General features: G+C 41.0%; 2 protein-coding genes across 4 annotated transcripts in view; both read left to right on the plus strand.

The window, feature by feature from the left end:
* The window catches only part of SPECC1L (sperm antigen with calponin homology and coiled-coil domains 1 like), a 66,075-nt gene extending 48,054 nt beyond the window's left edge, over positions 1-18,021 (plus strand). For both annotated transcript variants that reach the window (XM_032705655.1, XM_032705656.1), the window contains exons 14-16: positions 8,164-8,280; positions 8,668-8,727; positions 10,794-18,021. In XM_032705655.1, the coding sequence (XP_032561546.1) occupies positions 8,164-8,280; positions 8,668-8,727; positions 10,794-10,883 (267 nt within the window). In that variant the 3' untranslated portion in view covers positions 10,884-18,021. The remainder of the gene's footprint in view (positions 1-8,163; positions 8,281-8,667; positions 8,728-10,793) is intronic.
* An 857-nt stretch (positions 18,022-18,878) lies between these two features.
* Positions 18,879-27,525, plus strand: part of ADORA2A (adenosine A2a receptor) — a 35,346-nt gene continuing 26,699 nt past the window's right edge. Inside the window, exons 1-4 of one of the 2 annotated variants that reach the window (XM_032706005.1) lie at positions 18,879-19,123; positions 21,248-21,332; positions 22,341-22,399; positions 22,483-22,536. The gene's annotated coding sequence lies outside the window, so the exon portion shown is untranslated. Of the gene's footprint in view, positions 19,124-21,247; positions 21,333-22,340; positions 22,400-22,482; positions 22,537-25,961; positions 26,038-27,525 lie in introns of those variants that run through there. The other variant, XM_032706006.1, reaches the window with a different exon arrangement.

The raw sequence follows: 27,525 nt of genomic DNA on the forward strand, positions 1-27,525 counted from the left end.
TTTACAGAGAAGCTGGAACCATGCACATTGAGTTAAAGCCCCATTTCTAACAGAGCCATGTTTGCTCCTGGTATTGTTTTACCTTTCATTCCTGGGTTTATATTTTGCATTGGATAGTGGAAAATAGCTGATTTGTGGTTTACACATGGACACAATGGTAATCACAAAGACAGCCAGATAAAAATCTTAATTTCTAAAATTTTATTGAGAGTGTACAGAGCTGTAGGTGAGTGGCTTAGAATGTTAAACACCAGATACAATGTAATTGGCTTATGCTAATTAATGACAGCAGCCTATGATTGAGTGGTACTGCCTTCATAGGACAGCTGTGGTTCTTGAGCTGCTCTTTATTCCATGTGTTGAAAATACTAAAGAAGAAAAAAACAAGCAACAAAACCAAAGTCTGTGCTGTTTCAAAGGGAAAAGATTTTCTTTGTTCAAAGGGTACTTGTGGAGAATGCAGCACTACATAATTGCCTGGTACAACTGGTATAGTTTTTGTCTGCTCGAGTAAAATGGAAGCAGAATAACTCCTGATCTCCTATGTCCTCTAGGAAATTACTTTCAAGGTTTTGGTAAAAAGTCTTAGGTATCTCTGCTGAAGAAGCTTGAAATTTTGTGAATGCTGAATAAGTCAAAGATGATAGTGTGGTGAAGCTCTAATTTCAGTTTGTTACAGTGGAATAAGCCCTGTTAAAAAAACTATAATAAATTACTTCATTGTGCACTTCTCTGCATTTATTCAAGCAAATTTGGAGGGGAATAAATGAATAGTCATCTTGAAATGTAGTTGTTAATATTTAACTGTGCTCTAAATGTTTTTTTTCAAGAGCACCTCAATAAAAAAGTAAGGTTGATATAGTCAATGAAAGTAAGAGAAATTGTTACTCATGTAAAAACCTGTATGGCTTCATCTCTTACTATATTGTAGCTTTTAATATGCTGTCTGTTGTTTGCAAGCAGAATTTCTCCTTGAAGCATAGGTTTGGGGGATGGTGAGGTGCAGAAGGTCAGAGCAGAACTGGCAGCAGGCAGGTTCTGTATTAACTCCCATCTAGAGCCTGTTCAGTCTAGACAGTGTTGCACTCACTGAGTTATTGAGCTGCCTTATATTCCAGGCTGAACAGACCTCTAAGCCATGAAAGAGGAGAGCTGCTCTCTTAAGATAAGCATTTAGATAAAAGAGGAGCAAATCACCTTCAGTTTTCAGCTGAACAGGCACAAAATACTTGAAATCTCACGGTGTGTTAGCTTTGCTCAGGATCTGACACAGCTTCAGAGCACACGGCCAAGTGCTGCATTTTCCAGAGGAGAGAATCCTCGTGGCTCCTCTAAAATATGTGCAGTGTCATAAAACTGTCATAAATTCCAGATATCTTCAAAGCAGAAAGTAATCCCAGCCAGCTGTTATGGAGCATTTACCCTGGCTGGAGCACAGCTACTTTCATTTTGAGTACCCAGCTAATAAAAGTCCCCAAAAGGATGTGAGCATGCATGTTTCATGTTGAAAGAGGACCAATAAACAGGATACACACATCCCTACCCATTCTTATCTCCTGCAGTATTTCAATTTGTTTTCCATTTTTGTCAGCATTCTGAGAGATAATTCACTTCCAGAAGTCTGACACCAAAAAAAGCAATTGTCACAAGATAGCAACAAGAATAGACTAAATTTTTTTTTAACTTTCTTTAAGCTTTCCACACTTCCTAAGTACAGATACTCTTGGTGTGGTCTTATAGTGCCTGTCCTCTATTTCATGAAGTGCTGCTTTCTGCTGGAAAGGCCACCTAATTTTTGCCACTTATACAGCTGAAACCTACATGTCTTACAAAACATTTAAGGCTCTGCTTAATGCACCTTGAAATCAAGCAATGCTTTCATTAGTGCTCAAACAATAAGTGTAGAATAACAAAACTAGAGGTAAAAGATAGTTTAGGTTGCTTTTTTTTTTTAAAACCTGTCTTTATCAACACCAGGCCGGGTCATATTCTACTCAAAGTATTACATTGATTTTTAAAAGCACACACAAAAAGGACAAGACTGTGCTCATGAAAACCTGTGCTCAAATACTGACTCCAGGGTGTGCTTTCCCTGTGCTGTCTGGTTGATTCATCAAAGTAGTCAGGCTGCCAAAACACTTCACTCCTTGGTTTAAGCTCTGATGCTTTAGCCAAAAATTGTTGAGTTAAGGAAGGACATGTTTCCTTTCTGTGTTTGGATTGGATTCTGATACAAGAGAAATGTCAACTTGTTAGACTTAATTATGACAAAATTTAGAATAAATTATGAAGCTGTCTGTACCTCTTAAGTGCTTCAGACATTAATGTCTGAAGCTATTATTGGATTCTGTGAGAATGACTCCTGCTTTTATGGTTTCTTTTTGTGCCCAAACTGAAAAATAACATGCCTTTGGTATGGAAAGAAACATTAATGGTCAACGTTGAAGGGTTTGGTTGTCTATATTTGCCATTTACTACCTTTTCAGAAGCTGGGAGTGAAGAGGCAGTAGTTGGGACTGCTGCTAAGCCTATTCCAGAAATACTTTTATGTTCTCACCTACTGCCAGAAGTGCTGATAGCCACAGCTTTATGCCACGATTTGGGAATCAGGGAATCCTGATTTAGTGGAGCATAGATAGCAGTTATTTTGTAGTTTACCTGTGTATTTTTTATAATGGTTACTCTTTTGTGTTTATGTGTCTTTAAAAGCTTTTAAAAGCTTTTTAATAGTAATTTTCTGCCATGGGAAGAAGCCTGCCAAGGTCTGTACACTTAAACTTCAAATCTTTTTAAGGGTTTAATATATTATAGCACAGAATCATATTAATGCTTTTGCTTTCTCAACCCACTTATTTCATTAACTAATACAACAGAGACATAGACACATGTTTTTATTTTCTTTATACCCTAACTCTTTTTGAGAGCCAGACCCAAGTTAGGATGTGGGAACCTCTCCTCTTTATGTAGATCAAGGGATGGAGAAATAGCTGAGGATGCTCCTCTGCTCGAGTTCTAATGTCCATAGTTCAGGGAGATTGAAGACAGCTGTGGATATGTCTGCTGAAGAGATGGTAAAATAACTTTGTTCTTAGTTTGTAACTACAAGTTAGAAAACAAGTTTTCTGTGGTTGGGTTTTTTGATGTTTGTGGGGTGTTTTAGCTGTGGCATTTTCTGAGGGAATAAAAAAAGTAAGGAATTACTGTTATAATTGTTAATACATGTTTCTTGCATTTTTAAAACAAGGTGTTTTCACTGACTGTGGAAGACCCTCTGTTAATTTAGGATTATTGCAAAAACCAATAGGAGACAATTTTGAAATTAGCAGTACACTGGTTAAAAAACACTTTACAATTGTGAATTCTAGAGAAGTCATAGGTGGGAGAGATCTTAGACTGATGTCATGCAGAGCCCTGTTAAGCAGTCTAGAATGTTTCATGGTGAAAACCTTTTTCTTATATCCTGACAGAATTGCCTTGGAAAGAATTGTTCCTGTTGCATCCTGTCTTTGTGAGGAGAGCACCCCAGCTTCTCTAAAACTGCCTTTTAGTTATGGCACACTCAGATCACATCTCTCCAGAGTCTTCTTTAGGCTGGATAAACCAAATTCCTTCAACCTTGCTTCAGCTATCTGATTATCTTGGTAACTCTGCTGGACCCTGTTGTTTCAGTGACTGTTTTGAACTGGAGGGACCAGACTGTCCCCAGTTCTCCAGGTGTAGACTGACAGGGTGCAGGAATCCCATCCCTCGCTGTGCTGGAGCCCAGGACACAGTTGGCCTCCTTTACTGCAGGGATGCACTTCTGATTCATGTTGAAATCCAGTTCATTTACTGTTTAACCACTATTGTATTTCAGCCTAAGCTGATTGATCATGTGTTCCTGTTACATTTCAGCCTCGTTTCAGGAAGAATCTTATTCTTTGTTTCTATGGGCACAAAGGGATACTCATTTTGTGGTGACTGCTCCTGCTCTGCAGTTTCCAGTTTAATAGGGGCTTGAGTCATGCTTGAAATGCTTCTTGGTTGTGGATCTACCAGGGTGTTCTGTTATTTTCCCCCTTATATTCTTGTGCTCTGTCTCTAGAAAGGTCTTACAAATTTTTAACTCTGTTCTTCATTGCTGGTTGGAAAATGACTCGCACAGATCTTTTTATGGCAATTTCCTGTTGCATTAGTTTTGTTAGAATTGCCTTTTTAAAAAGCATCTATCCCAAATACTAGAGGTGACTTCACTCCCAGTCTAAGCATTAAACATTAATAGGCAAGAGTTGATAAATCTCCTTCCAGTTCACCTATCTCTAGAAAAACTTATTCTTCATTCGACAATTTATCTGAAAGTATGTCCTTCAATTGCTTTAATACTTTGTGGTCTGAAATGGCCTGAAGAATAATTCTGGATTAGATTCCAGCAGAATTCCCTTAATAGAGCCAATTACTTAATAAAAGCAGTAACAAAGAAATTATGTCAGAGATTTTAGGCTGATGTTCTGTTTACCGTCAGTTCTTTGAGAAATGGGAGCTTAATGCAAGATTGATTTCATTATACTGACCGAGCTTTTTCAAAAAACCACAAGTAGTTAAAAGCCTTTAGGAAATAAAATTTGCTGTATTTAAATGTGCCAGTTATGTGCTCAAAGCCCTCAAAGAAAAATTAAATTTTCAGCGTAAATGACGATCTGTCCCATTTCTAGATTTGTTTTTTACTGTCTGACCAATATTATACTTCTTTTAGTCTGAGAGGTAATAATAATTCATAATGCTCAGAGCAATTGGAAACAGAAACCAGTCCCTTTTAATTGTTTCCTTCCGTTGTATTTAATTCAGCTTCTCTGGATACATTAAAATTCTTGGATGATGGGTTTGTTTTCTGCTTGTTGTCTTTATAATAAAAGCTGGACCCTACAAGATGATTTAGAAAAATAGAGTATCCTGAGGGGGGTTTTTTTTGAGAACCAACCAAACTTGTAGATGCACTTTTTTAATGGCCCTTTTTTCCAATGTTTATATTCAAAATTCAACATTCTATGGATAATTACTATCATTTAAAGTGAAATTTTTAGTTTATACAACGGTAATGTTTAAGGGAAGATGACTTTCTCTTGTTGTAGTTTCAATTTCCATTTTCAGCACAACTTTATCCCGGTTTTCTTTCTCCTCTGTTGATGTGAAGGAATATACTTACAAAACTATGAAAAATGCCTCTAGATTTTGGAGGTGAGTGCTCCTCCTGGTCTTTAAATCACGTGAAGGCTTTTGTTTTCAGCCCCCATTGTTCTATAGGTCTGTTTTCTAGGGCATCCAGACTATTTTGATACTTTGCAATTTCTTTTTTCATATATCCTGAGCACAAGCCTTCCTTCTTCATCCACAGGGTCAAGCCTCAGGTGTAGATCCTTGTGATGTCATAGACATCACTGCAGCCTCCTATTTTCTCATTCTGATGAGTGAATTCTTGCCTGTTGGTGACCATCCTGACTGTTGCAAAGACCTCTCTTTCAGCCTATTGCTGTAACATTCTTACTTTTTCTCTCCTTTCTCTGTCCTTTCCATTATGAGCTGCTGTTCTCACTCTGAAGGCTCTGTACACTCCCGTCCCTCTTTCAGTATCAAGATCTCAGCTGTGCTTTGGGGATGTTTAGGTTCAAAACTCTTCAATTTTCAAATAAATATTGCTGGGCTTCCTCTGAAGTTTGTGGAGCAACCTGGGAGAGAAAAAAGACATTGTGTCAGCTCTGTGAGGCAATGCACTATCAAACTTCATTTTGTTTGACTTTAATGGACTCCTGGTCAATGGTAAGGAGAACCTATTCTGCAACAATACCAACAAAAGGTACTTGCTGAAACCATATTCAGTATTAAGTCACTGGATTGGAAACCAGTATGTTTAAAACTGTTAGTCAGATTTAGCAATGCTTCAGCATTCATCTTTACTTTATTAAGGAATATCATATCTATCCTTGTAGTACCAAGGCTTAAAAACTTACCAATATTCTTCAGTAGCTTTAATACATTTTTTTTCAGTAGTTTGTCTGGATGCATGCAGGAATGTGCAAGCAGATCTGTGTGGAGCTTGACTGTGAGAGTGCCAGTGCAGATCTTTCTTCTCCCCCTCCCAGATCATTTGGCCATCCCAGGGAAGGAGAGAGAATATTTCAGCCAAAGGGTGAAAAACAGGATTGAGGTTTTTTCCCTCAAGGGATTCTATAGCAAAGCAAACAAGATCATTCACACTTGATTTTATAGCCAGCTTGGCTGTAACATAGCCACATGACTGACAAGAAAGTCTCTCTCCCTACCTTTATCCATATTACTGGCACAGATGTGAGCCAAGGCCTTAGTGGTTACAGGGTAGGGGGAAGAAACTTTTCAAAAAGTCACTCTTGTAGACAAACACAAATAGGAATTCATTGGCTTTAACAGTCTGATATTTTTCTTTTTTTTCCCCTTAAATCTCGTCCTGTATGTTCCATATGTTTCCCTAATTTAAGTATCGTTGAGAAAGTCTTAACCAAGCATTAATTTAAATCCAATTTCCTGTCTCTCTCTCTCTCAAGGAGAAAGGAGAGAGAGCTTTTTTTTTTTTTCCTTCTTTTTTTCTCTTTTTTTTTTTTTCCTTTTGCTTTTAAATTTTCCCACCCCCGTGGCTGGAGGAAGCCTTGTGAAGAGCATGTTCCCACAGACTGGGGGTCTCCAACAATGCCGTTTCCGTCGGCGGGGAGGGAGCAGCGCGGCCGGAGAGGCTCCGACCACTGCCCTGGGCACTGTGAGCCCCAGCACGTACTCTGACATCACCACAGCCTGGACCTGCACTGGGGGGGCTCTGTGTGAGAAGTGCTAAAGCTGAGCAGGAAACTGAGATTTCCCTCACATTCTCTTCTAGCTTTGTTTTTTTGGTTTTTTGGTTTTTTTCCTCTGTTGGAGGAATTGTGGTTGTTGCCCATTTGAAGTCCAAACCGTTGGTTTGACAAGTTATACAAGTGCTTTTGTTCTCAGCCTGTCTGGCACAGGAACGCTGGTTCTGGGGGGAGTTTTCTGCATTAGGAATGGCAAGTTTTAGTGTCTTGTCAAAGATGAGTGATGACTTCAGTTGCTGTCAGGTGAAAGGTTGGCTCGTGTGATTGTGCCATCGCAGTCCTGTGACTGGAGGTTTTGGTTCCTGCTACGTTAAAACTTTGAAAACTAAGTCATGGAGCTGGTTAGATTCTGCTGGAGCCCAGTTAAGTGAGTTAGATATTAAAGTGTATTTATATTTCTCCATAAGGGCCTGAAAGATACATGAGTTGTTGTTACTGGTTGTTCCTAATTAAAGTTTAAACTGACTGCTCTCCACTTAGCCTCTCTAACGTTGTTTGACTGCCAACAGCCAAATATACAGTAATTTAAAAGGTCACTGAGGCATCTTGTTCATAACTCTTTTGGACTGGGCTGACTCTCTAATAATTTATACAGTCTCAGGAGATGCATTTACCAGTGCCACTGAGTTTCCTACGGGAACTAGAAGATCAAGAGTGCAAAACAGCAGTTTTCAATTTCAGTTTCAATCCCAAAGATTCCCTGTTACTGTCAGGGATAAACCTGTTGGAACGTTTTTATTTCCAAATGAAGGTTAATTTTGTTTGTGATCTTGTTCACATCAGTTTCTGTAGAGAAATGGTTTGTTTAGAAAATACTTGTCCTCATCAGTCAGCAGTTTTGCAGTTTTGTCTGGATATGAATGCAGTAGAAGCAGAAAAGTAAAATGAACATTAACAGAGATATGAGCACGTTGTCTGATCAGGGTTTTGGGGTGTATATATTTAACTCATTTGCTTTTTTATCTTAGGGTATACAGTTGCACCAAATCTCTTCTCTTACCCTCTCTAGCACAACATTTTACACCTTTTAACACACACTGACACACATTTTTCCCTTTTTCTTTTAAAGAGAGCTTAATATTACCTGATATTAATATATAAAATAACTGACTTTGTTATCAGTACATTTTTTGTTGTTCTCTGTAGTAGTGCCTTTTGCTTTCTTACCACACAACTTTGGTATTGGGCTGTTCACATTCTGTACCAGTTTCTTCAAGGGTATTAAAAAAAAAATATTGATGGAGTGGTAGAATCTCATATCTTGTTAGATTATGTTTTTAATATTGCTTATATTTTTTTTTCCTTCAAGAATATTGACATAACAAACTTCAGCAGCAGCTGGAATGATGGCTTGGCTTTCTGTGCAGTGCTCCACACTTACCTCCCAGCCCATATTCCCTATCAAGAACTAAACAGCCAGGACAAGGTAAGACATTAAAAATCTCATTCCTGGGACTGAGCAAAAAAGTCAGTGTTACTAGGGTTTCCAAAAACACTTCAAACTACTGAGCTGCTATCCTTTTTAAAGAATAAATAATCAGTTCTTTACTACTTTATAATTCAGTCGTTCTTCACTGACAATAATTTTTCAACATTATCTTCTACACAAGAAAAAAAATAAAAATTTTCCATAAATTTTTTGATAATGTTAGAGCATGTTCATTCCCATGGCTCTTTTTAAATTACTATAATAAAGTTGCAGACTCCATTTAAAGTAAAAGTAACAGCATTACTATGAATATTCTTAACACCACTTTGTTATGTTTGAAATAGTATTTCCTTGTTTTCTAACACGTTGTTATATCTCACGCAGAGAAGAAATTTCACTTTGGCTTTTCAGGCAGCTGAAAGTGTTGGCATCAAATCTACTCTGGTAAGATTTAAATGCATATTGAATTAATTATGATCCATTTATAAAAATCAAACTTATTCTGTTTTGAAAGACTTGGGTGCTTTACACTTAAAAATAGCAGCAGATGAGCTCAGTAGAGGTTATTGCCCCTGTATCATACTCGACTGAACAACACAAAAGATAATCCCTACCTCTGTGACTTTGTTTAATAAACCCACTGTCATCAATATCTTGAGCTGACATGGGGTTTTGCATTAAATAATGACTGAGATACAGACTTGTGGACCAGCAGGTGCAGCAAAGGCAGCAGCAATAGCCAGAGCAGATAAACTGAGAAATATTAATAAAGGCAGTGGATTTGTTTGAGAATAATTTGAGAAGTAGGTATGTGATACAGTTTGCAAGAATCCATGAATTCTGTCCTGCCTTTGACCTACTTTCAAATTATTTGGGATTTTTGGAACTCTGGAGCTACAAATCAAGCAATGTAATTTTTTCTTTTGCTCAGTGCAGTATGAGAGTCAAGAATTGTCTCCTAAGCTAAGACTTCTAATTTGTCGTCATTGCAAACAATTGCAAGGGTTTTTTTCAATTATTACTTATAATGAGCTGTCTTATACAAATTTTAGAGTAGAACAATTAGTTTTCAATAGTACAGTATTTAATAGAAAAGGAAGATTTCTGAAGGTGTGGAGTCGGCAGCATCCCAAACCCTTGTGAATGGTCACAAAAACTCAGCTCACATTGCCAGTGTCACAAATGATACTTAAATGATACTTTTGCAGCCTAAATTCTAACAAAGCTGCTGTAGTTTGCAGCTAATAATACAACAGACCTTTTTAAAAATAACACTTTCCTTGATCCTTATCAGTGCCTTTACCCCCCCAGCATTGTGTTTGCTGACAATGGCAGTGCAGCTCTGGGGCTTTTGTACTTTGGCAGTGATTTGAAATGTGGAAGTTTCTTACCAAGTGCTGATGTAAGAATGAGATCGTGGAAAATAACTGCAGTAATGCTCACATAATTCAGCCTTAGTCTAAATGGTTACTGTCTGTCCTTTCATTTCTGTAATGTACTTAATCACAGAGACTCTAAAAAGGCAAATTGAATGGAATTAAATCTTCTAAGTGCAAATTGGATCCATCTTAAGAGTTTGTATCTATTTACATACCTACATACACACTGTCTATGATACGTGTGTTTGTGGATTTTTTTCCTCATCCATATTACATGGGTGCAGGGAGGAGAAGGGTGGGAAAACTCCTGTATGTAAATAGTGGTGGAATGCAAGGGGAAATTATTCTTTCTCTGTACAAGAAGGTGTTCAGCTACTTTGATGTGAAAATTAAAAAAACTTCAACTTTCTCTGTTTTGAATTCTGGAGGTTCCCTCACCCAAAGCTTACAAATAGACCCTTACAGTAAGCAAAAATTGTTAGAAACTACATCTATCTCTTTTCCTTTCTACATGTGCTGAAGAGGGTAGATCAGGCTTTGTTTACCCTGCTTATTCCCTGTCAGTCTGGGGCACTGTCACTATGACACACAGAGTAATTGCCCTGTCAGCTTGTCTCTTGCAAATACCCAAATGAGGAGTAAACTTCCCTCTTCCTTGTCTCTTTACTTAAAAATGCATATACAGTAATCTAAAGTACAGTAGTCCACTGTAAAATGGATTCAGTTATTTATTGATAGGAATTTTGAATTTTAGCTTTATTTAGTATCTGGGCCTTGATTCCAGACTCACAGTTCCTGAGTAGGTTGTGTTGATTTGCAAGGCTGGTGTAGGGGTATGTAAACACTAAAGTCTGACCATTACACCAACTGTACCAAGTGGGGGAAAGCTCAAGCATGCACAGTGTTGGTTATTTTGTTGGCTTAAGATCAAAATGCCTGTCTGCAGCTATGCTATTAGTTACATTTTGTAAGTAATGCAAAGATATATGGAAGGAAACAGAGCTTTCTTCATCAGTGCTTTACGTGGTGGAAGCTTGACAGATTACCCATCCCCAGGAAGGTGTGAGAACACAACCCCACTGCTCTCCAGGTTCTCACTGCTGATTTTGACCGGTGTGTTTTCTGTGACAGGACATCAATGAAATGGTGCGCACGGAGCGGCCCGACTGGCAGAATGTCATGCTCTACGTTACAGCCATTTACAAGTACTTTGAAACCTGAACCCCGAGCATTCCACGGCACAGAACCAACGGGAGCTACCAGATGGAAACCTTACTGAAATGCTAATCCCCATTTCACTGAAAACTGGCAACATTTGAGTCCCCTCAAACTTCAGTGGCACTGTCCTGGATTGCCTCAGATTGCTGCAGCTACTAAGCCTGGAAACAACTGTTTGAAGCGAGAACTTGTTGCCACAGTGCTTGGAATAACCCAAGTTATTAAGCTATTCAGATTAATTATGTAGCCTAAAGAGCCTGGACTACTTATGTGCTGCCTTTCCAGTCAGACTTCTTGAAGCTTTCTTTCCTGGGAGAGTGAGATGAATGCACACAGGAGACTGAATGTACAGATAAAGCTTTGAGAAGGAAAAGGATAACATGGCATCATATTACTGAATTTTCTGTAGCATCCTGATACCACAGAGTCTGAATATTCTACCCACAGCATATGGCAGCCCAATGCAGTAGAGTTCTTAATGGTAACTTAGTTACTGCCTATACAGCTATTTTCCATCCTTTAAAATGTGCACAATATTCTAGGAAAACAAGCTTTTGTTCCATAATGACAAATTGAGGGGAAAAGTGCTCTTGATACCTCGAAAAATTTGGCACAGAAGAAGTCTTCATTCTAAAGCTTCATTATAGGCCTACCTCTGTCACAGTGATGTGGCTTTCATCTTTATCTTTTGGATTGTAAGCACTAGCACACGCAGCTCCTGGCTTTCAGGGTACACTCTACTTCAAGGAACCTGTGCAAACTCCCTGTGCTTCCATTATGACAGAAATGAATCAATAATTAACCCTTGTATGGCTTGTTCTTCCCTCTCCTCCTTTGCCTGTACAGCACACTCAGCTACCCTGGGCTTTATTCTACAGCAATACGAGCACACATCATGGATATCTGTGGGACAAGTTTGGAACTGGGATAGCATTTTCTCTGCAGAGAAGATATTTTCAATAAGATGTAACAGTGAAGCAGTTGATCTCAAAATCCAGCTTTGCCATGTTTCCTGTGTGTTTTTCATTGATCTTGCACATCCTCATCTGACTGAGAGAAGGTGAGATGTTCTGTGACCAGAACTATGGAGGAACTGATGTAATGTGTGTACACCCAGTAGTCTCAAATATTGCGTGGAAATGACTCACTGTCACAAGGAAGGAATTGAGAAACTTTAGTCTGCTCAACTTCTTTTTTTTGTTATGTTTTTTTTCCCTAAAATGTACCTGATTTCATTTAGCAGCTCTTGGGCAAAAGAGTTTTAAGTGCCTTAGAGATCATTGAATTGATACGTCCTGGCACTTCAGGGCCTTGTGTGGAATGTTAATGGCTCAGAATTCATGTATCCATTTGTCACAAGCTGTTTGTTGTCATCTTGTTTGTCGAAGCAAGGGAAGACTTCACTCTCATTGCTTCTGCCTCTTACTTTTCTGAACACCCATCAGCAGTTAAGCCACATCTCTCATTAATATTAAGCAGAAGCCAAGTTGAGCAGTGAGCTCTGTAACAGCTGCAGTTTATAAGCACAGGCTCTTCCAACACAGTAACCCTGTTGTAAGGAAAATGAATCTGCCCTTCCTATGGTGCTCTTACGACTGTTAAGGACAGTTTGAATGTCATAGATGTTAACCCAGTGAATGCAACTGTGCTTGGCATCTGTGAAACTTCATGGTATAAAAGCACAGATTTAACTCAGAAGTATTGCCAAATCCAAAAACTATCATCTGAAGAACACAGCCCACGTGAAGAGTAATAATTCAGCATGTCTAGCATTGTATAAGAATATACACTTACACTGATATGTGCCTGTGAGAGTTGTGAAACTTTGTAAAACAACTACTTAACACACACTGAGGGACTTTGGAGAAGTTTTTAGAGCAGCAGTGGCTCCTATGTTCTTACAGCTCTTTAGCACTACAAGTAGCCTAGATACCCTCAGATTATTAACTGGTGCATTTGAAGAGCCAACACAATCTAAAGACTCTCGTTGCAAGAGAGATTTCAAGTAAAAAATCTTCATTAACAGATTTTAATAAAAGTCTGAAATGCAGTTTCCTCTTCTGTATATTTCTTCACAAAATTTGTTTGCTTCATTTCTTAAGTTTCAGTAAGAATAGTCTTATTGGGAATCCACATTACTGCTGTCTTGTATTCTACTACTACTACTAAATTCCAGATTTTGCCACTTAGTGTTTAAAATTCCCTTCTATTTATCCTCTGAACACATATCCTTATCTATGATTGTCTTATTCATTGCCTTAGATTTAAAAAAATATTTTTCTAATGAAAAGGGATAGCATTTTTTGGTCTAAATTCACTCCTGACCTGTTTTGGTGAGGTAATTTGAGCTTTGAGCTGATTTGCTTTCTGTCCAGTGGTCAACTTCATTTACCTGGAATGTTGTTTGAGTCCTTAACTGCAATAACACTAATAGTTGTAAAAGGAGAAATCATGTTTGCCAGATGCTTTCTGTTAAAAAGAGCTGCTGGTCTTGAGAAAGAGAGAGAAAAGCTAGCAGTGATGATAAAAATGACCTTGTGTGGAACTTCAGAGCTCTGTAAACTTCTTCTTGGTGTGATCTGTCTGATAAACCTCTGTGAATTCAGCCCAGGAACACTGGGCTTCATGAAGAGTTTTTTGTATAATGATGTATCTGAGCCTTTACATTTGAGGTGCTGCACAGCTGGGTGGAAATAATGAAGCAATGGAAGATCTAAAACAAACACAATGCCCTGCTGCACTCTGCAACAGGTTTTTTTCTGAAGGTTCAAAACACATTCAGTTTTTCAAGAGGAAAAATGGCTGTATCCCTTCTGGATATCTGGAAGATACTGTTGTGTTTGGTTCCTACTCTTAGTTAATCCTGAAACAGCCTGGTTTTTTCACCATCATGTAAAGTGCAAGTTTATGCTGATTTACTTTCCGTTTAATCCAGAAAATATTTCTGAATGTACTGAAAAAGGGCAAATATTTTCTCATCCATTTATATTATTGCATTTTACTATGTGCCTTGCAAATGCCTGTGCTGTAGGATATCAGGGTTACTCGTTGCCAGCTGTAGGGCTGGGGTGGGCAACAAAAGGAGCTGTTGGACATCCTGATGCAGGTACAGCTGGATCATCCTCTGGATCTGTAGATGTTACACTTGACTTGGTTTTCAGTTGGTTGTGTTTGATTTCGTTGTCTACTTAAATAGAAACACTAATTTAATACCTTTGGTGTGAATCTCTGGCCCTCACAAAAGCCCTCTCATTTCCATGCCTCTGAAAAACTGTGAGTGAAATTTTCCCTTTTAAAATTGTGTTTGTGGATAGGCTATCCAGAATGTAGTATGTAATTGCATCAGATTCTGATTTAAGGGTAAATTTTTATGTCTTTTGCATAAAATATATTCTTTGAGTTACATGTAGCATTTCTGATAATTTTGTTGTCTCCAATTTTATAAAATATTTCCACTCTGTGTTTTCCTGTAAAGTCCATTGTCATGGTTTAGGAGGCCCTTAATTTACCAGAGCTAAATGAACTTGGCTTTAATTTATTGGTGTAAACTCACATTAATATCCCTGGCAGCAGCTGTGCTCTGGTTTTACATGCATAAGGAGAAATAAATCGGGCCCTTGCTATAATGGTGCAGTACAGTGGTTTATACTGCTGAGGATCTGCCTTATAAATTGTGTAGCTGTGGCAGAAAAAATTCTCATTGGAGACTCATTTCTGTGACTGATCTCAGTGTTAAGTTCTTACCTGTTTTTTCAGTTCCGTGATTCAACACTTCAGGCATTTGGATTCTTTTGCATCACCAAAAAATTGCTTTCACTCAGTTCTCTCTTATTTCTGTACCAAGTTGGCCCAGGGCACAATTTTTATTACACCCTGATTTTAACTAAGATTGTTGGGGAAGTTGGAGATTTGGAGAACTTCTGGGTGTTTTTCTTATTTTCTGTGTTCTTGTGCCTGGTGTGGGAAGGCTGTCTGGTGTTCAGGTGGTGTGTGACAGCATCTCCCAAAGCTGCCCCCTGGGATGGCTGGTGTGAAGCTATGCATTGGCTAAAGTTAAGCCTTTAAAACTGTGTTCATGTGATTTGTGGGGACTTTACTTCTCATTTGCCTCTTGTAACTAGCACAGCCACAGCTGAACTGCAGCTGCATCAGGCAGGAGCTGTTAAGGGACTAAATTCTTCTGGGAAGGAATGCAGTTGTACACCTTTATGCTATTTTTTGCCTATTGTGAGTAATGGTCTTGCTGAGGTAACCTAGAAAGAGGATTTTAAGATAAGTAATGTTCATGTACAGACTGAGTTAACTGTATAGTTTGTTTGTGGTCCTTCCCTTGACTTAGTCAATATTTATTTCTGTTTTATTTTTACATTCTGCCAAGCTCTATTTCTGCAGTTCCTTTCTTTAAGCTACATTAGTGTATGAGTGCTCAGTAATATTAACCAGTTTGAGAAATTATTTGGTGAGAAGTGCTGTTAAAGAGTCTTCCTCATCTGTTGAGTTCTGGACATGCTTTCCTGAGTTAGTGTGTGTTGAGTGGCAAAACATAGACATCTCAATACATTTAATTGTCCCTGTTTGGAAAAGTATCTTTAATAGTGTTTCTGCTTTCACAGGAGAGTGGCTGGATGGGTTTGAAATTAGAGTGTTGCTTGCTGGGCATTCCCAGTCCTTCCTTCATCTAAGTTTCTTTTGTTGTATTCCCTGATTTCAGAATCAGTGTTGTAGTACACCTTATAATTATCGAAGCCGAGATGTTAAGCATCCGGAATATGTAGCAAGTATGCTTTTGATAATTACTGCTAAATAACTTAAAAGGTTGAGGTTTGTACAGTTCTGATTTCTGTTAATTGATACAAATGTCTTTCTTTCCTTATGTTTTTGCTACACTTGCCAGTTGTTGGGGTGCAACACCCTTGAACTCAGTTTGACAAAGCCACTGTCCTCCCCTCCTCGAGTTAATTCATTCTGTGATATTAGAATTATTTCCTCCCACTGAAACTTCAGTAAAACCTATGAATACCAGATGACTTTCTTCCAACTGACATTAGCTTTTACTTGGAATATTCCTTACCCTTAGGCCACTGTCTGCCACAGAGTTGCACATAAAGTTCCCATCAGTTCCAGCAGGACTTGGGGCTGCAGAACAGTAGGGCAAACTTTTGGCAGAGTATTACAGCAGCCTCATGCAATTAAGCTGGTTTCATTTTAATCCCCTATTTTCAGGGGGTTTCAGTTTAGGCAAAATCATTTACTGAAGGCTGAAATGTGGCACATTAGTTCTCCACTGGGAAGTATGCTTCTGTTTAATAATATTTTTATGAGATTGTATTTATGGAAATGGAAAGGAAAATGTCATGAAGCTAGTTTTGTTGCACTTTTCTAAGGCTTTTGTATTTTGCATAGTTCTAGAATATGAGCAAGTTGTTTGGGGAAGCCAAGGCTTAAAACTGGCTCTGCCCCAACATAGCAATGTATTCTATTCACCCTCGTGATCTATGTATTATTTTAATTGCATGTAACTGGTGTATTTATATGGTAGTGAGGGAGCCCAGTGGACATTTCCTGCTGCAGAGGAGCCATTGGCAGTCCTGGTTCCACGGATCACGAACTGACCTGTTCTCACTGTAGACTGCACTTGCAGTAATGGAATGGTCCAGCTTTGATTCTGAACTCTGTTTCAACAAACAGGGAGAAAGAGGCTCTCCTTTGTTTTTTTTTTTTTTGTGTGTGGTTTTTTTTTTGTTCCATTGTTGAAATTTCTCTGGAGGCCTTCAATGGTTTCCAGTTTTTGCATATGTTCAATTAGGATGGTTACTTGGGACTCAGTTCAGCTAAGAGGGCACAAGTACATGTAACATACTCAAGTGATTAATCCTTGTAACTTACAACATTTCAGTTTGTTAGAAACCTTTGGTTTTATGTGTATTGTAAGGTTAATTTTTATGTCTTTAAGTAGCACTTTTATATATATCTGAAGGGTTTTTTTGAACAGAAGTGTTTTTTCTGTGTTATCTAATGGGAAGAAAGAATAACACTACTAAACAAGGCATAGACTAGTTTGCCTCCAGACTGTAAGTTCACTTTAGGTCAGTAGTGATCAAGAGTTGTTCAATGTGTCTGAAATAAGGTGGTGATCCCATTTAATATTGGGCAACTCTCCCGATCAGAATCAGAAGGGCATTAATTGGTACCTCCACCCCTCGGGTGAGGGTGCTTCAGTTCAGGTGTGAGGCAGAACTGACAGAGCAGTGTGATGAACTTTGGATTTTGTGAAAGAATAGGATTGTATTGATGTCTCCTCAGTCTGACTTCACAGCACTATATTGGATAAGGACTAACCTTGTTTGAGATGACACTGCAGCCAGTAATAATATCTCCTAAATAGCTAATTTAAAGCTCATTTTCCATGGCCTTTAAAGATGATGTAAAAATCAGTGATTCTTAAAAGCTCTTCTCATCCATCCAGCTTTTCTGATTTGTTTTCATTTTACTCTTCCTTGAAACACAGCTGTTTTATGTCAGTCTTTGTGTGGGTTTAGTAATTCTTGTTCTAGACAACGAGTACTTTGCTTTTTTCCCAGAACCCTTTTGAATAGTTTACACACACACATTGACATGTATGGACATTTTTCATAGAGAGGGTTTGCATAAATGTGTAATTGTACATATATATACACACATGTATAAACGTGTGTGTACATAAATGTACTTCAGGTTCTGAATAAAATGGAACATGTTTCAAGAAGTGCTTGTCTTGGATACTTAGGGTGGTGTATTAGTGTATTTATTTAAATGATAAAGAGGAAAAACCATTTTGTTTGCTTCTGGTTAGAGCTGAGAAATACAGGTTTGAGGAGAACTTGGACAAATGTTCCAATTGTATTTCACCCTGGTTTCATTTCTGGTTTGAAAGGCACAAGCTGTTAATCATTGGAACTTAAGAAGTCAGCAAGCCTGTGTTAAGCTAAACCTTTTGGAGGACCCAATATGCTTTTAGTTTGCAAGGACCACTAAAGATCTGGGCATTTACTTTCTCCATAATGTATTCTGTATGAGTATTTAGTATGTATGCCTTCAATTTGCCAATGTTGCCATGTTTTCTTCTTAATTATTCCTGAAATAAAGGTTGCAAATAGCAGAACGTGTGTTTGTTTTCTTGAGCAAAGCCGCTACAAAAGGGACTATTTGAACACTATTTCTGGCACTCTGGTTTTTCAGGAGTGTTACAGGAGGTAGCTGGGGAGATCCATCTGCTGTGGATGAGGAGTGTGTGTGAATGGCTTGTGTGCACATAACCTCAGGATTTTTTTGGAAGCCATATCTCTTGCTGTACCAGCACACTTCACAGTATCTACCCCCAGAGGGGTTTAAGTGATAAGACGGTGAGTACTTGAGATAAGAGGGACATGTTTGAGGCATCTGCTTAGCCTGTATTGTCCTGGAGAAGGAAACTGCAGAGAATATGTTCCATTTAGGCAACTTCCCTCATACATTGCAGGAGTAGAATTATTCCAGTGTTGCTTAACTCAACCCAAGTAAGGTAATTGTGTGCTCACTCCCTCTCTGTCTCTAAAGGAGTTGGGCTGGAGAGGGACTGGGGACTTAATCTCTAGAGCAGTTCAGACTATTTAAAGCAGATGCCTAAAAATAAAATTTCCAAGTGAAAATAAAGATCAGAACACCTTAAATCTGGTTTGATCTCAGTCATCCTGGATGGTAACTGTTTTTGGGTGTTCCTTTAGAGGTTTAATTTCAAGTGCTCTGGAATAAATTATATCCAGAGGTTTGGATTGAGCCCCTAATTATTGTTCTGAAATACACTGGCTAGTATAGATATTTTAATTCTACCTATGTCTTACTCTTTTTTTGAGACTTTGTGTGGTATTTTCTGACTGTTCAGCAGTCCAGAAAAGTCTTTGTCTCGGTGATATTATTCTGCAAGACAATGTCTTGCTTCTCCTTTCCTGAGGTGAAATATTCTCCCTGAATTACAGTGGTTTAAGAAACCTCTTTCTAGTTCTCAAAACAGATTTATATCCTGTTTTTAAGCGTGGATCCTCATTTTTCATACTTCTTCTGCAAATAAATGTTTTAGAAATGTAGTGTAGTAAACTCATGTCAGAAAAGAGATGTTTTTCTTTCCTGTAGCAAGTGTGGCAGCATTTTAGAAGGGCCATTTCCACGTGGATTGAGCATTTGGAGCTCAGGACAGAGGCATCGGGCAGGACACAGCCAGGCCTGAGGTAATGCTAAAACTGACTCTGCACAGTCTGCAGAGCTGCAGCTTTTCTTTCCCATATCCCTACTCCCTAACCAAAGTATTTTTCATGGATTGTCTTCCAAGCTGTCACTAGAGAACTTTGTTAAAAATGTGAAACAAGCTCTATAAGTGTGTTTAAGTTGAATATAATAAAATTGGTTAAATAATTGTGAAGGTCTTACTGTAATGAAAAACTGCAGTTATATGGAATAGTACAATAAAAACCTCAGCAGCAACAGCAGTATAATATTCCATTGTATTAAATCACAAAAGCTAATATTGGAGTCATGGTTGTTCTGCAGTTAAATTCAGTGTAGGAACTAGGTTAGCAATACAGAACTTCCAGTTAAAATTATCATAAAGGGTTTCAAAATTGCTTTAATCAGCAGAAGAGACTTGGATTATATCGTGTATGTTGCCAGGAGCTGTGTGTAGTTCTACAAAGGGCATAGACAAGAGGAGCTCACGAAGATGTACGTTATTAGCCCACAAAATTGTTTTGAAACAGAGACACTAAGTTACCATTAAAAGTTTGCTCCTTTCTTAACAACTTCCCTTACTAACTGGGAAGTTAACAGCCAGCAGCTACTGGTAGGATTTCTAAAAATCAAGCAAACAAACAAAAAGGGACCTCAGTTCTGTGCCCTGTACATTGTTCACCCTCTCTTAGCTCCCTCACTTCATGTTGTTTTTTCAGCACTGTCCCTCCTTGGGCCCAGCATTCATGTTCCTGTTTCTCAAACTGGTATGTTTTCTTTTTCATCCTCAATCCTACAGGTTCAGTGAGATAGAGAGTTCTCTGAATTTGCTCAGAAAAGTTGTGTTGGTGGTATGGAAGCTCCAGTACCTTCTGTGTGAATTACTGTTCAGTGCTGCAGCCCAACACCTTGAATGGAGAAGTTGGCTAATTAGTGTCTCTATTCCTGGCACCTCAAGATTAGAACATTTCTAATGCTTAATTAAATGTTTTCTGTTAGCTTCATTTCTATTAGAAGAGTTGCTTTCAAACTTCTCCCCTGCAAGCCTTTGTTGAGGAAAAAAAAGTCTTTCCATGAATTTTTAAAGAGTAGATGAGGGACTGATGCCATCAGTCCTAATCCAAGTTGAGGTTTTTATAAGTCTTTGTCTGCTGTTGCCCTCTGTATCACCATGGTTTAACTGAACCCTGTTTGTAGAACTGAATTTCTGTATATGAAATGCCCTGTTTGAAAAATACAGCGTTGACTTTTAAATGTTCTTGGCCCTTCGGGATTTTCAGTTCTTTGGCACCTTCTTAATCTCATTATGAAAACAGGGTTGAACACAATAGTGTCTTATCACAGTATTTTTTTCTCCTAGATACTTGCATTGATTATATAGTGTGAGGAAATATTTGTGCTTCTCTCCAGTGCTGTGCATACTCATTCCCTTGTTTATGTCCTTCTTTTAAACCATTTTAGGCTCTTTCCTCAAGCCAGAAGCCTAAAAGTTAAGCTCTTAAAAATGAAAGAAACTTGAGGAGGAGACATAACAGTCTGGAGACAACTTCACTGAGCTGTTGACAGTATCATATTTTTCAAAAATAAATATCCCACAGAGCACCAGAATGCCACTGTGTTGAGTTAAGGCCGAGTGTCTCCGTGGGGCCACACTCAGAGTCCATGGGATGCACTGGGGTACAGCCCTGGGTAAAGCCTGCACTGCACAAAGCCAGGGCTGTCTCTGGAAAATCACAGCACTGGAGGGTCAGTTTTGCAGTTCAGGAGCTGCAAAACATCCCTCTGTAAAATGGCTGGTCTAACAAACTGGTGCCGTTGGATTATCATCCTTGCAGAGAAGAAATGTGTAAAAGGAAGGTTTTCTGCTGCCATTTCCCTCTTGGCCAGAGGTACAGCTCTTACACAGGCATTGGAACAGGGTGCTAAAACACTAACTTGGCTTTATAAACCTCTGAAGTTCTGTCATTTTGCACCAACATTTCCAGCACACACTATTCCCTCGCAGGGAGTGGTGGGGAGCAGGGTCAGTAGCTACTTTTTGTCTCCAATTTGTGTTGTGACAAAGCTTGGTTATACACAATGTGTATTTTGTCAAGTTAAACAAAGGTTGCCCTTTTATTGCTCCTCAGACTAAAATGAGAATAGTGCAAGTGAAGAAGAATCAACTGACTTCTCTGGGCTCTGCGACTCCAACAGTTCATTTATTGTGTAAAGGTAAGTTCTATATATTTTAGCTGTTGCTCTGCAGCTCCCACATGATGATTCATGCTACCAGTTTTTCTTCTATTAATAGTTTATAGAGAGTGCTTAAATTTAGATTGAATTCCATCTCCTAGTCTGTCATGCTGAATAGCAGTAAGAGAAATGTAGCCACAGTCTGTTTGGGCAGTGCCTTTTACGGACAGTGTTCAACTCCTGACATGAAATTACTGAAAATCCCTCCTTTGTTCCTGACCCAAGTGCAAATGGCAGGATTCAGACAGCGATGGGGATATGGTTTGCATTTCCCTGTGGGGACAAATCTTACCTTGACTTTAGCTTCTTTTCCTTGAGCCTGGGTAAAAGCTGAACTCCTCCTGTGCTGGAATTGAACAGTTTGTGTGAAGGCTTCGGTCTCTGACACAGGGGAGTGTCCTTCATTATGATGTTGGCCATGGGCATTTCCAGCAAGATTTTGCATGTGTAACTTTGTTGAAGGAGACACCCTTCAGAAAATCTAGCTTCTTTTCCCAATGTTGATTTTAAAAATGCTATCAAATATTTTACGTTGAACAATGTGAGAGAAATAATTGCGTATATATGTATACACATATGGATTTTTATTTATATATATATGTGTGTCTTTAATGTTGAAGAATTTGCTGGTGTTCCCAAAGGACTCAAGTAACCTTGCCCTCATCCCTTCCCTTAGACTTACACAGTTTTGCATTGCTTTGATTCAGGCAGTATCTGTGGGAATGAGATTACATACAAATCAGAATACACCATTTTAAGTGTCCTGTTTACCAATATTGAACATGTATGCTAATGTAACACTCAGTTTGATGCTTTTTTGCAAAATATGCACCCCTTAAATGCAATTTTGCACATACCAGATAATTCAGTCTGGTTAGAAAGAGAAGTTTCACGACAAAGAACAGCTCCAAAACTAATAATGTGTTAATCACTTCCTTAAGACAGAAATAATTTTTCTATTTAAAAAAAACACATTAATTCCTCCAGATTCTGTTCTAGGCAAACTGATCATTTTCAGCCCTTCACATGGAAACCTCAGTACCTAGGTATGATTTTCTGCTCTTTCTGCTTACCAGGGTGGCAGGGTGGTTTTGGTTACTGTTGTTGTGAGTGTGTTCTGTGTTTGCAGTGGCATCACCAACATGCCCAGGCTGTTGCTCGTGCAGAGTCAGCAAAGAGAAGGGTGAGTTTCTCGATAGGTCTCGAGTGTGAGTTTTTTATTTACTTTGCTCTCACCTATTTGAAGGAAGCATTTCAAGGGTTATTCTAGACAGGCTTTCTAGAGTTTACACCTTGAGCTCAGTTGTTAAGTCTGAGAAGTGCAAATAGACTCTTATCACTACTTTTCAGCTGCCCAGAATGCAGGAGTTTGGCTTGTTCAGTTAGATAGTGAACAGTGTGTTACTGCAGCTCTGCTTTTCAGGAACGAGAAAGCCCTTCCTGGCTCCACATGGGAGAATTTCTTTCCTTGCAGTGCTGGACTTCTTTCAGTTCACAGCCAGCTCTGAGTGTGTGGCAGTACCTTCCCGTGGCTGTGGAGGCTGCTGGAAGCTGTTCAGGTTCCAGGTGGTTTCGGTCTTTCTGTTCATGCAGTCCCTTCTCAAAGTGTGCCTGGCCACAGCAGTCACAGTAATGCCAGTTTATTCTTCATGAGTGACTAAGGGAAGGGAAGTTAATGCTCCCTTGTGCTGCCGCCCCTGCATATATTACAAAAGCAAAGAAAAAATGTAAAAGCTGATTGTATTCCTTCCTGTCAATTTACTGTCATTGTTGGCCACTGGTAAAGGGAGGGCACAAGGTAAGGACAATACACACTGAATATGCACAAGAAGAAATGTGATCTGATACTTGACAGGGATAATGGCATAAAGCCAACAGAAAGCCAATTAATTTCTTAGTTCAAAAGAAAGGCAACGGATCTGTTCAGATCTTACTACAGTAATGGAAGTTATCCTATCCAGCTGCTGAATAGGACATAAAACAGCAGCTGCTCATTGTAAGCATATTTACTTGTGCAGAGGTGAGAAATGAGCATGCAAAAATCACAGAAGACCTGGCTCAGTTGCTCTGGGAGGTGTCAGTAGTGATAATTAACATCTTGAAATGTTGCAGAATTGCCAGCTGCACAGAGGAAATCAGTAGGTGACAATGGGGATCTGATATGCCATCCAAACTGGAATGGCTGGTGAGGGAAAGAATCTGTGGTTTGGTGTTTCTGGTAGTGGTATTAGAATTCTCCTATGGGAAAAAAAAGCAATTTCTAAGAAACATTATAAGCTGGTCAGAGGACCATTATCAGCTAGTCCTGTGGAAGTACTCAGACATTTGCTTTGGATCTTCTATGACTTGCTGATTTTAAAAAAAAATCAACAGTGTACATCAATCTTAAAACTAGTCAGCTGCAAAAATCAGAGAGTTACAACTGGGAAAAGAAACATCCAGTGAAGCATTTCTGGGGTCCTTCAAAGATACAGTGATCAACATCTGTGATATGGGAAACTTGTAAGATGATGTGTTGAGGATGGGACCTGACAGCTTAATAAAGGGAGTTGACTGAAACAGCTTTGGGTATAATGTATTCAGGAACAAAATCATATTTAGAAACTGTATCCCTGCTCCTTAAAAGTATTTGGAGTTGGAGCTTTCATTGATTTCAGTGGGAGAGAGTCATTTGGCCCAGATCCTCAAAGATAAGAGGCACCTCTACAAGACAGGAAACGCTGCTCTGGAGAGGAGCAACACAGAGCAGATCCAGCAGAGCCTGGCAGGCAGCTGATTGTGAGCTGCCCCTTTGGTCCAAAAACAATTGCACAGCATAAAATTTCATGGAGGATCAACTAGGAGTGGGAAAACACTACGTCTTGTACTACAGGGCACATGTGAGACCATTACACCAACAGTGCCTGATTCCTACTGTCAGCATTTTTCAAACAGCTCCGGTAAACTTCATGTAGGCAGGTGGCATTTCTAAAGCTGTCATGCAGCATGTTTTGATGAGGCTCCTGAATTTCTCCCAGTCTCCTGCTTTTGCTTTTTTCTTTTGACTTGGCTAGTCAATATATGTGTTCCTTAAAACCATTACATGTCACTGTGTGGTAAATTACTCCAGCCTTTTCTGTAACTTCCTGGGAAAAATGACTTTTCTTTTTCTCCCGGGAGGATTCCCATTGTGTTTGGAGCAGCGCTCTGGCCTCCCCTCCGCTCTGTAGTTCCCAACTGTGTGGCTGAGGCAGCCCATGTACCATCCTGCCTCCTTCCCGGCTGGATGAGAGTGCAGGGCAGGACAGCTCAGGTGCCAGGTGCTGCTGCCAGGGCTAAATTTTTAATGTTTAGATGCTCGTGGGTTTTGATCTTAGTGCTGAAGGGGCTGGTGCCAGTTCTGCTATTTCTTTCCTACTGTCTTGTTATACTGAAGTAAGGTAAAGCATCGTCTGTGCTTCTGCTGTTGGGAAAGGCTGGGTAAGCTGGTGCTGGGGGTCAGCATTGTGGGAATGCTTCTGGCCAAGGTGGTGTGAGCAAACCCTCTCTGGGGTGGGGAATCTTGGAATAAAAACTTGTTGCATGGCACAAGAATCCAAGATGTGGCAGTCCCTGCACAGAAGGGCCTGGGCTGGCTGTTACTGAGAGGGATCAGTTTGTCAGTCTGGGACCTGCCATGGGGTTGGTGGGAAGTGTGGAGTCACACTGGTGGTTTTCCCTGTTTGCAATGCCCACCCAATAGGAGCATGTAGATAAATTGCATGCTGAGATGTGAAGTTGAAAAATAGAAAACTTAGAAGATATCCACAAAGAGCAGCAGGATCAAATTCTTGAGAGGTTCTCTCCCTGCTTTAGAGTTGCTGTGAGATGAGTCACGGCTGTCCCCAAGTCTGCTCCTTGGAGGAGCAGGAGCTGGCCGGGGACACCGCGGGCAGGAAATGTGCGTGTGTGCTGGTGGGATCCACAGCCACCTCCCCGGTGGGAATGTGAAACTTCTGTCAGGTATTTAATACCTCTACAGAGGACTCTTAAACACTTCCAGAGCAGTATTGCACAGGGGCTCCTTTCCGGAGGTAGTAATGGCAGTTAGGCAGAGAAGAAAGTGAAGTTTCTCTGTGCGTGTGCCGAGATCTGTCCCGCTGTCCCCCGTAGCACTGCACTGTGCCACCACAGCCTTGTGTGGTAGAGCTGCACGCTTCGCCTCGCTGGGTGGGTTTTCCAGCCTGGAAAGAAGTAGATGCTTAAAACAATGTAGAGAGAAAGCCCTCCTCTCTTTTCCTTTCTTCTCCTCTCCTTTCTTTCCTCCTTTCATTGTATGCAGATCAAGCCCAGTCAAAGCCCGCTTCGGTCACTCGCAGGTCCCTCACGGACGAGCGAGGACTCTTTAGTGAGTGTCCGTCTCTCCTCCAGCCGCGATGCTGCTCCGGGCTGGCCGTGCTGGCGCCGAGCCCCGCGGTGCCCGCTCGCCGCCGGCCGCCAGGTAAAGCTGCGGGGCTGCCGGGAGCGGGGGGCGGCCGTCTCTGTCTCCGTCCCCGTCCCCGTCCCCGCCGCGCCCGCCCCGCGCCGCCGGTGCCGCCCTGCAGGGGGAGCCGCGGGCCCCGCGTCCTGCGGCGGGGGAGGGAGCGGAGCGGGGCGGCCGCGGGGCAGCGCCGGCACCGACACACGGCTCCCGCGGCGGCCGGAGCGGAGCGGACCCCGGGCGCAGGTGGGTGATGCCGGCGGGGCCGCGGGGAGGGCGGCGGGTTCCCCGTGTGCGGCTGCCGGGACCCCCCGGCCGGGGCGGGCTGCGGGGCTCGTCCCGCTGGAGCATCCCGAGCGCGGCGGTCCCCGGTCCCGGAGCCGCGGTGGGCGGCTCGGCTTCCCCCTGCGGCGTACGCGGCTGCCCCGGTCCCTGTCCCTGTCCCGCGAATTTCAAAAGTGGCCGCCGGCTGCCCTCTCGGTGCTGCCGAGCCCCCAGCCCCAAGATGGGGCGATTTTGCCTTGCCACCGCTTTCTCTTGCCCCGGCTCGGGTGGCTTTTTCCCCTGTGGAGCCGGTGCTTTTCACTCAGTGCTGATTCCCAATTGTCAGTCCCTCGACACACCCCCGCGCTCCAAGATGTTTGCTCCATGGATCTTCCCTCAAACATCAGGTGCTGGACTTTGCCTCCCTGCACCCAGTCCTCTTGCAGCTCTTCGGCTGATATTTGTGCTTAATCGTAAAATAGTGATTCCGCAGGAGCACCCCGCATCCTGTAAACTTCTCTGAAGTGTTTCCGAAGGAGGTTTCTATGCATTTCACAGTCGTGTTAAGGGGAAAAGGGCACTGAAAAAGTGGCGTTAAACCTGTGCGCAGTCTTATCCCATTCCTTGCCCCCGAAAGCCCCGACCCTGCCTTATCGCTGCCAAGCGGCTGAAAGTTCTGAGCGGAGTCCCTCTGGCTGTGCCCGGGAGCTCTCAGCGTTGGTACCCAGTGAGCTGCCCGTCACAGGGGGACCCGGGATCGCTGTGCTGCGGGGAGAGGGCAGGTGAAGGACAGCGAAACAGGCTGCAAGGTGCCGGTTGTCTCCGGAGCTGTTGGGAGGATGTGTGGAGAAGGCTTTCTGCCCTGGTGCACAGGCTCTGGAGCCCTGCGGGGTGAGCTGCCCCCATGGAGGTGCCGGCAGCCCATCCCGGACGGGAGCGAGAGGCAGCAGGTGTGTTCCCGCTGTGTCAGTGCTGGCGTGTGGTGCCCTCACCGGGGATGCTCCTGGGAAGAGATTTTTCTGCACGGCTGTTTGTGTGGTTTAACAGTCGCCCAGAGGCACCTCGGCTGCTTTAATGCTCTTTTATGCCCTGGTGCAGTATGAGTTTGGGGTGTCTCGAGTGCAGGGTTACTGCAGGCTTTGCTATAGCTTGAAAGTAGTAAAGGTCGTTGAGCACCCTCTTCCAAAACTGCCTGGGGCAGTGACCCGCAGAGAGACGGGAAGGGTTATCTTAAAGAGAACAACATGACTCACTTGGTAAATAGAGTTAATAGAATTGCCGTAACTATTTAAAATTATTTTCCTAAGCAGATGGCCAACTATTAGATCACTCGATCTTTGGATGTATTTGTTTTCAGGTTCCTTATCAGGCTGGTAAGTCTCAGACACGTGTAACTCAAGAACTGGAGTAACTGATAAATTCGTTCTTCTGCAGAAGCGAAACTAACAGAGAGAAGGACCGGTGTTAGAG

This window comes from Chiroxiphia lanceolata, chromosome 18 (genome assembly GCF_009829145.1).
Source record: "Chiroxiphia lanceolata isolate bChiLan1 chromosome 18, bChiLan1.pri, whole genome shotgun sequence".
NCBI classification, from domain to species: domain Eukaryota; kingdom Metazoa; phylum Chordata; class Aves; order Passeriformes; family Pipridae; genus Chiroxiphia; species Chiroxiphia lanceolata.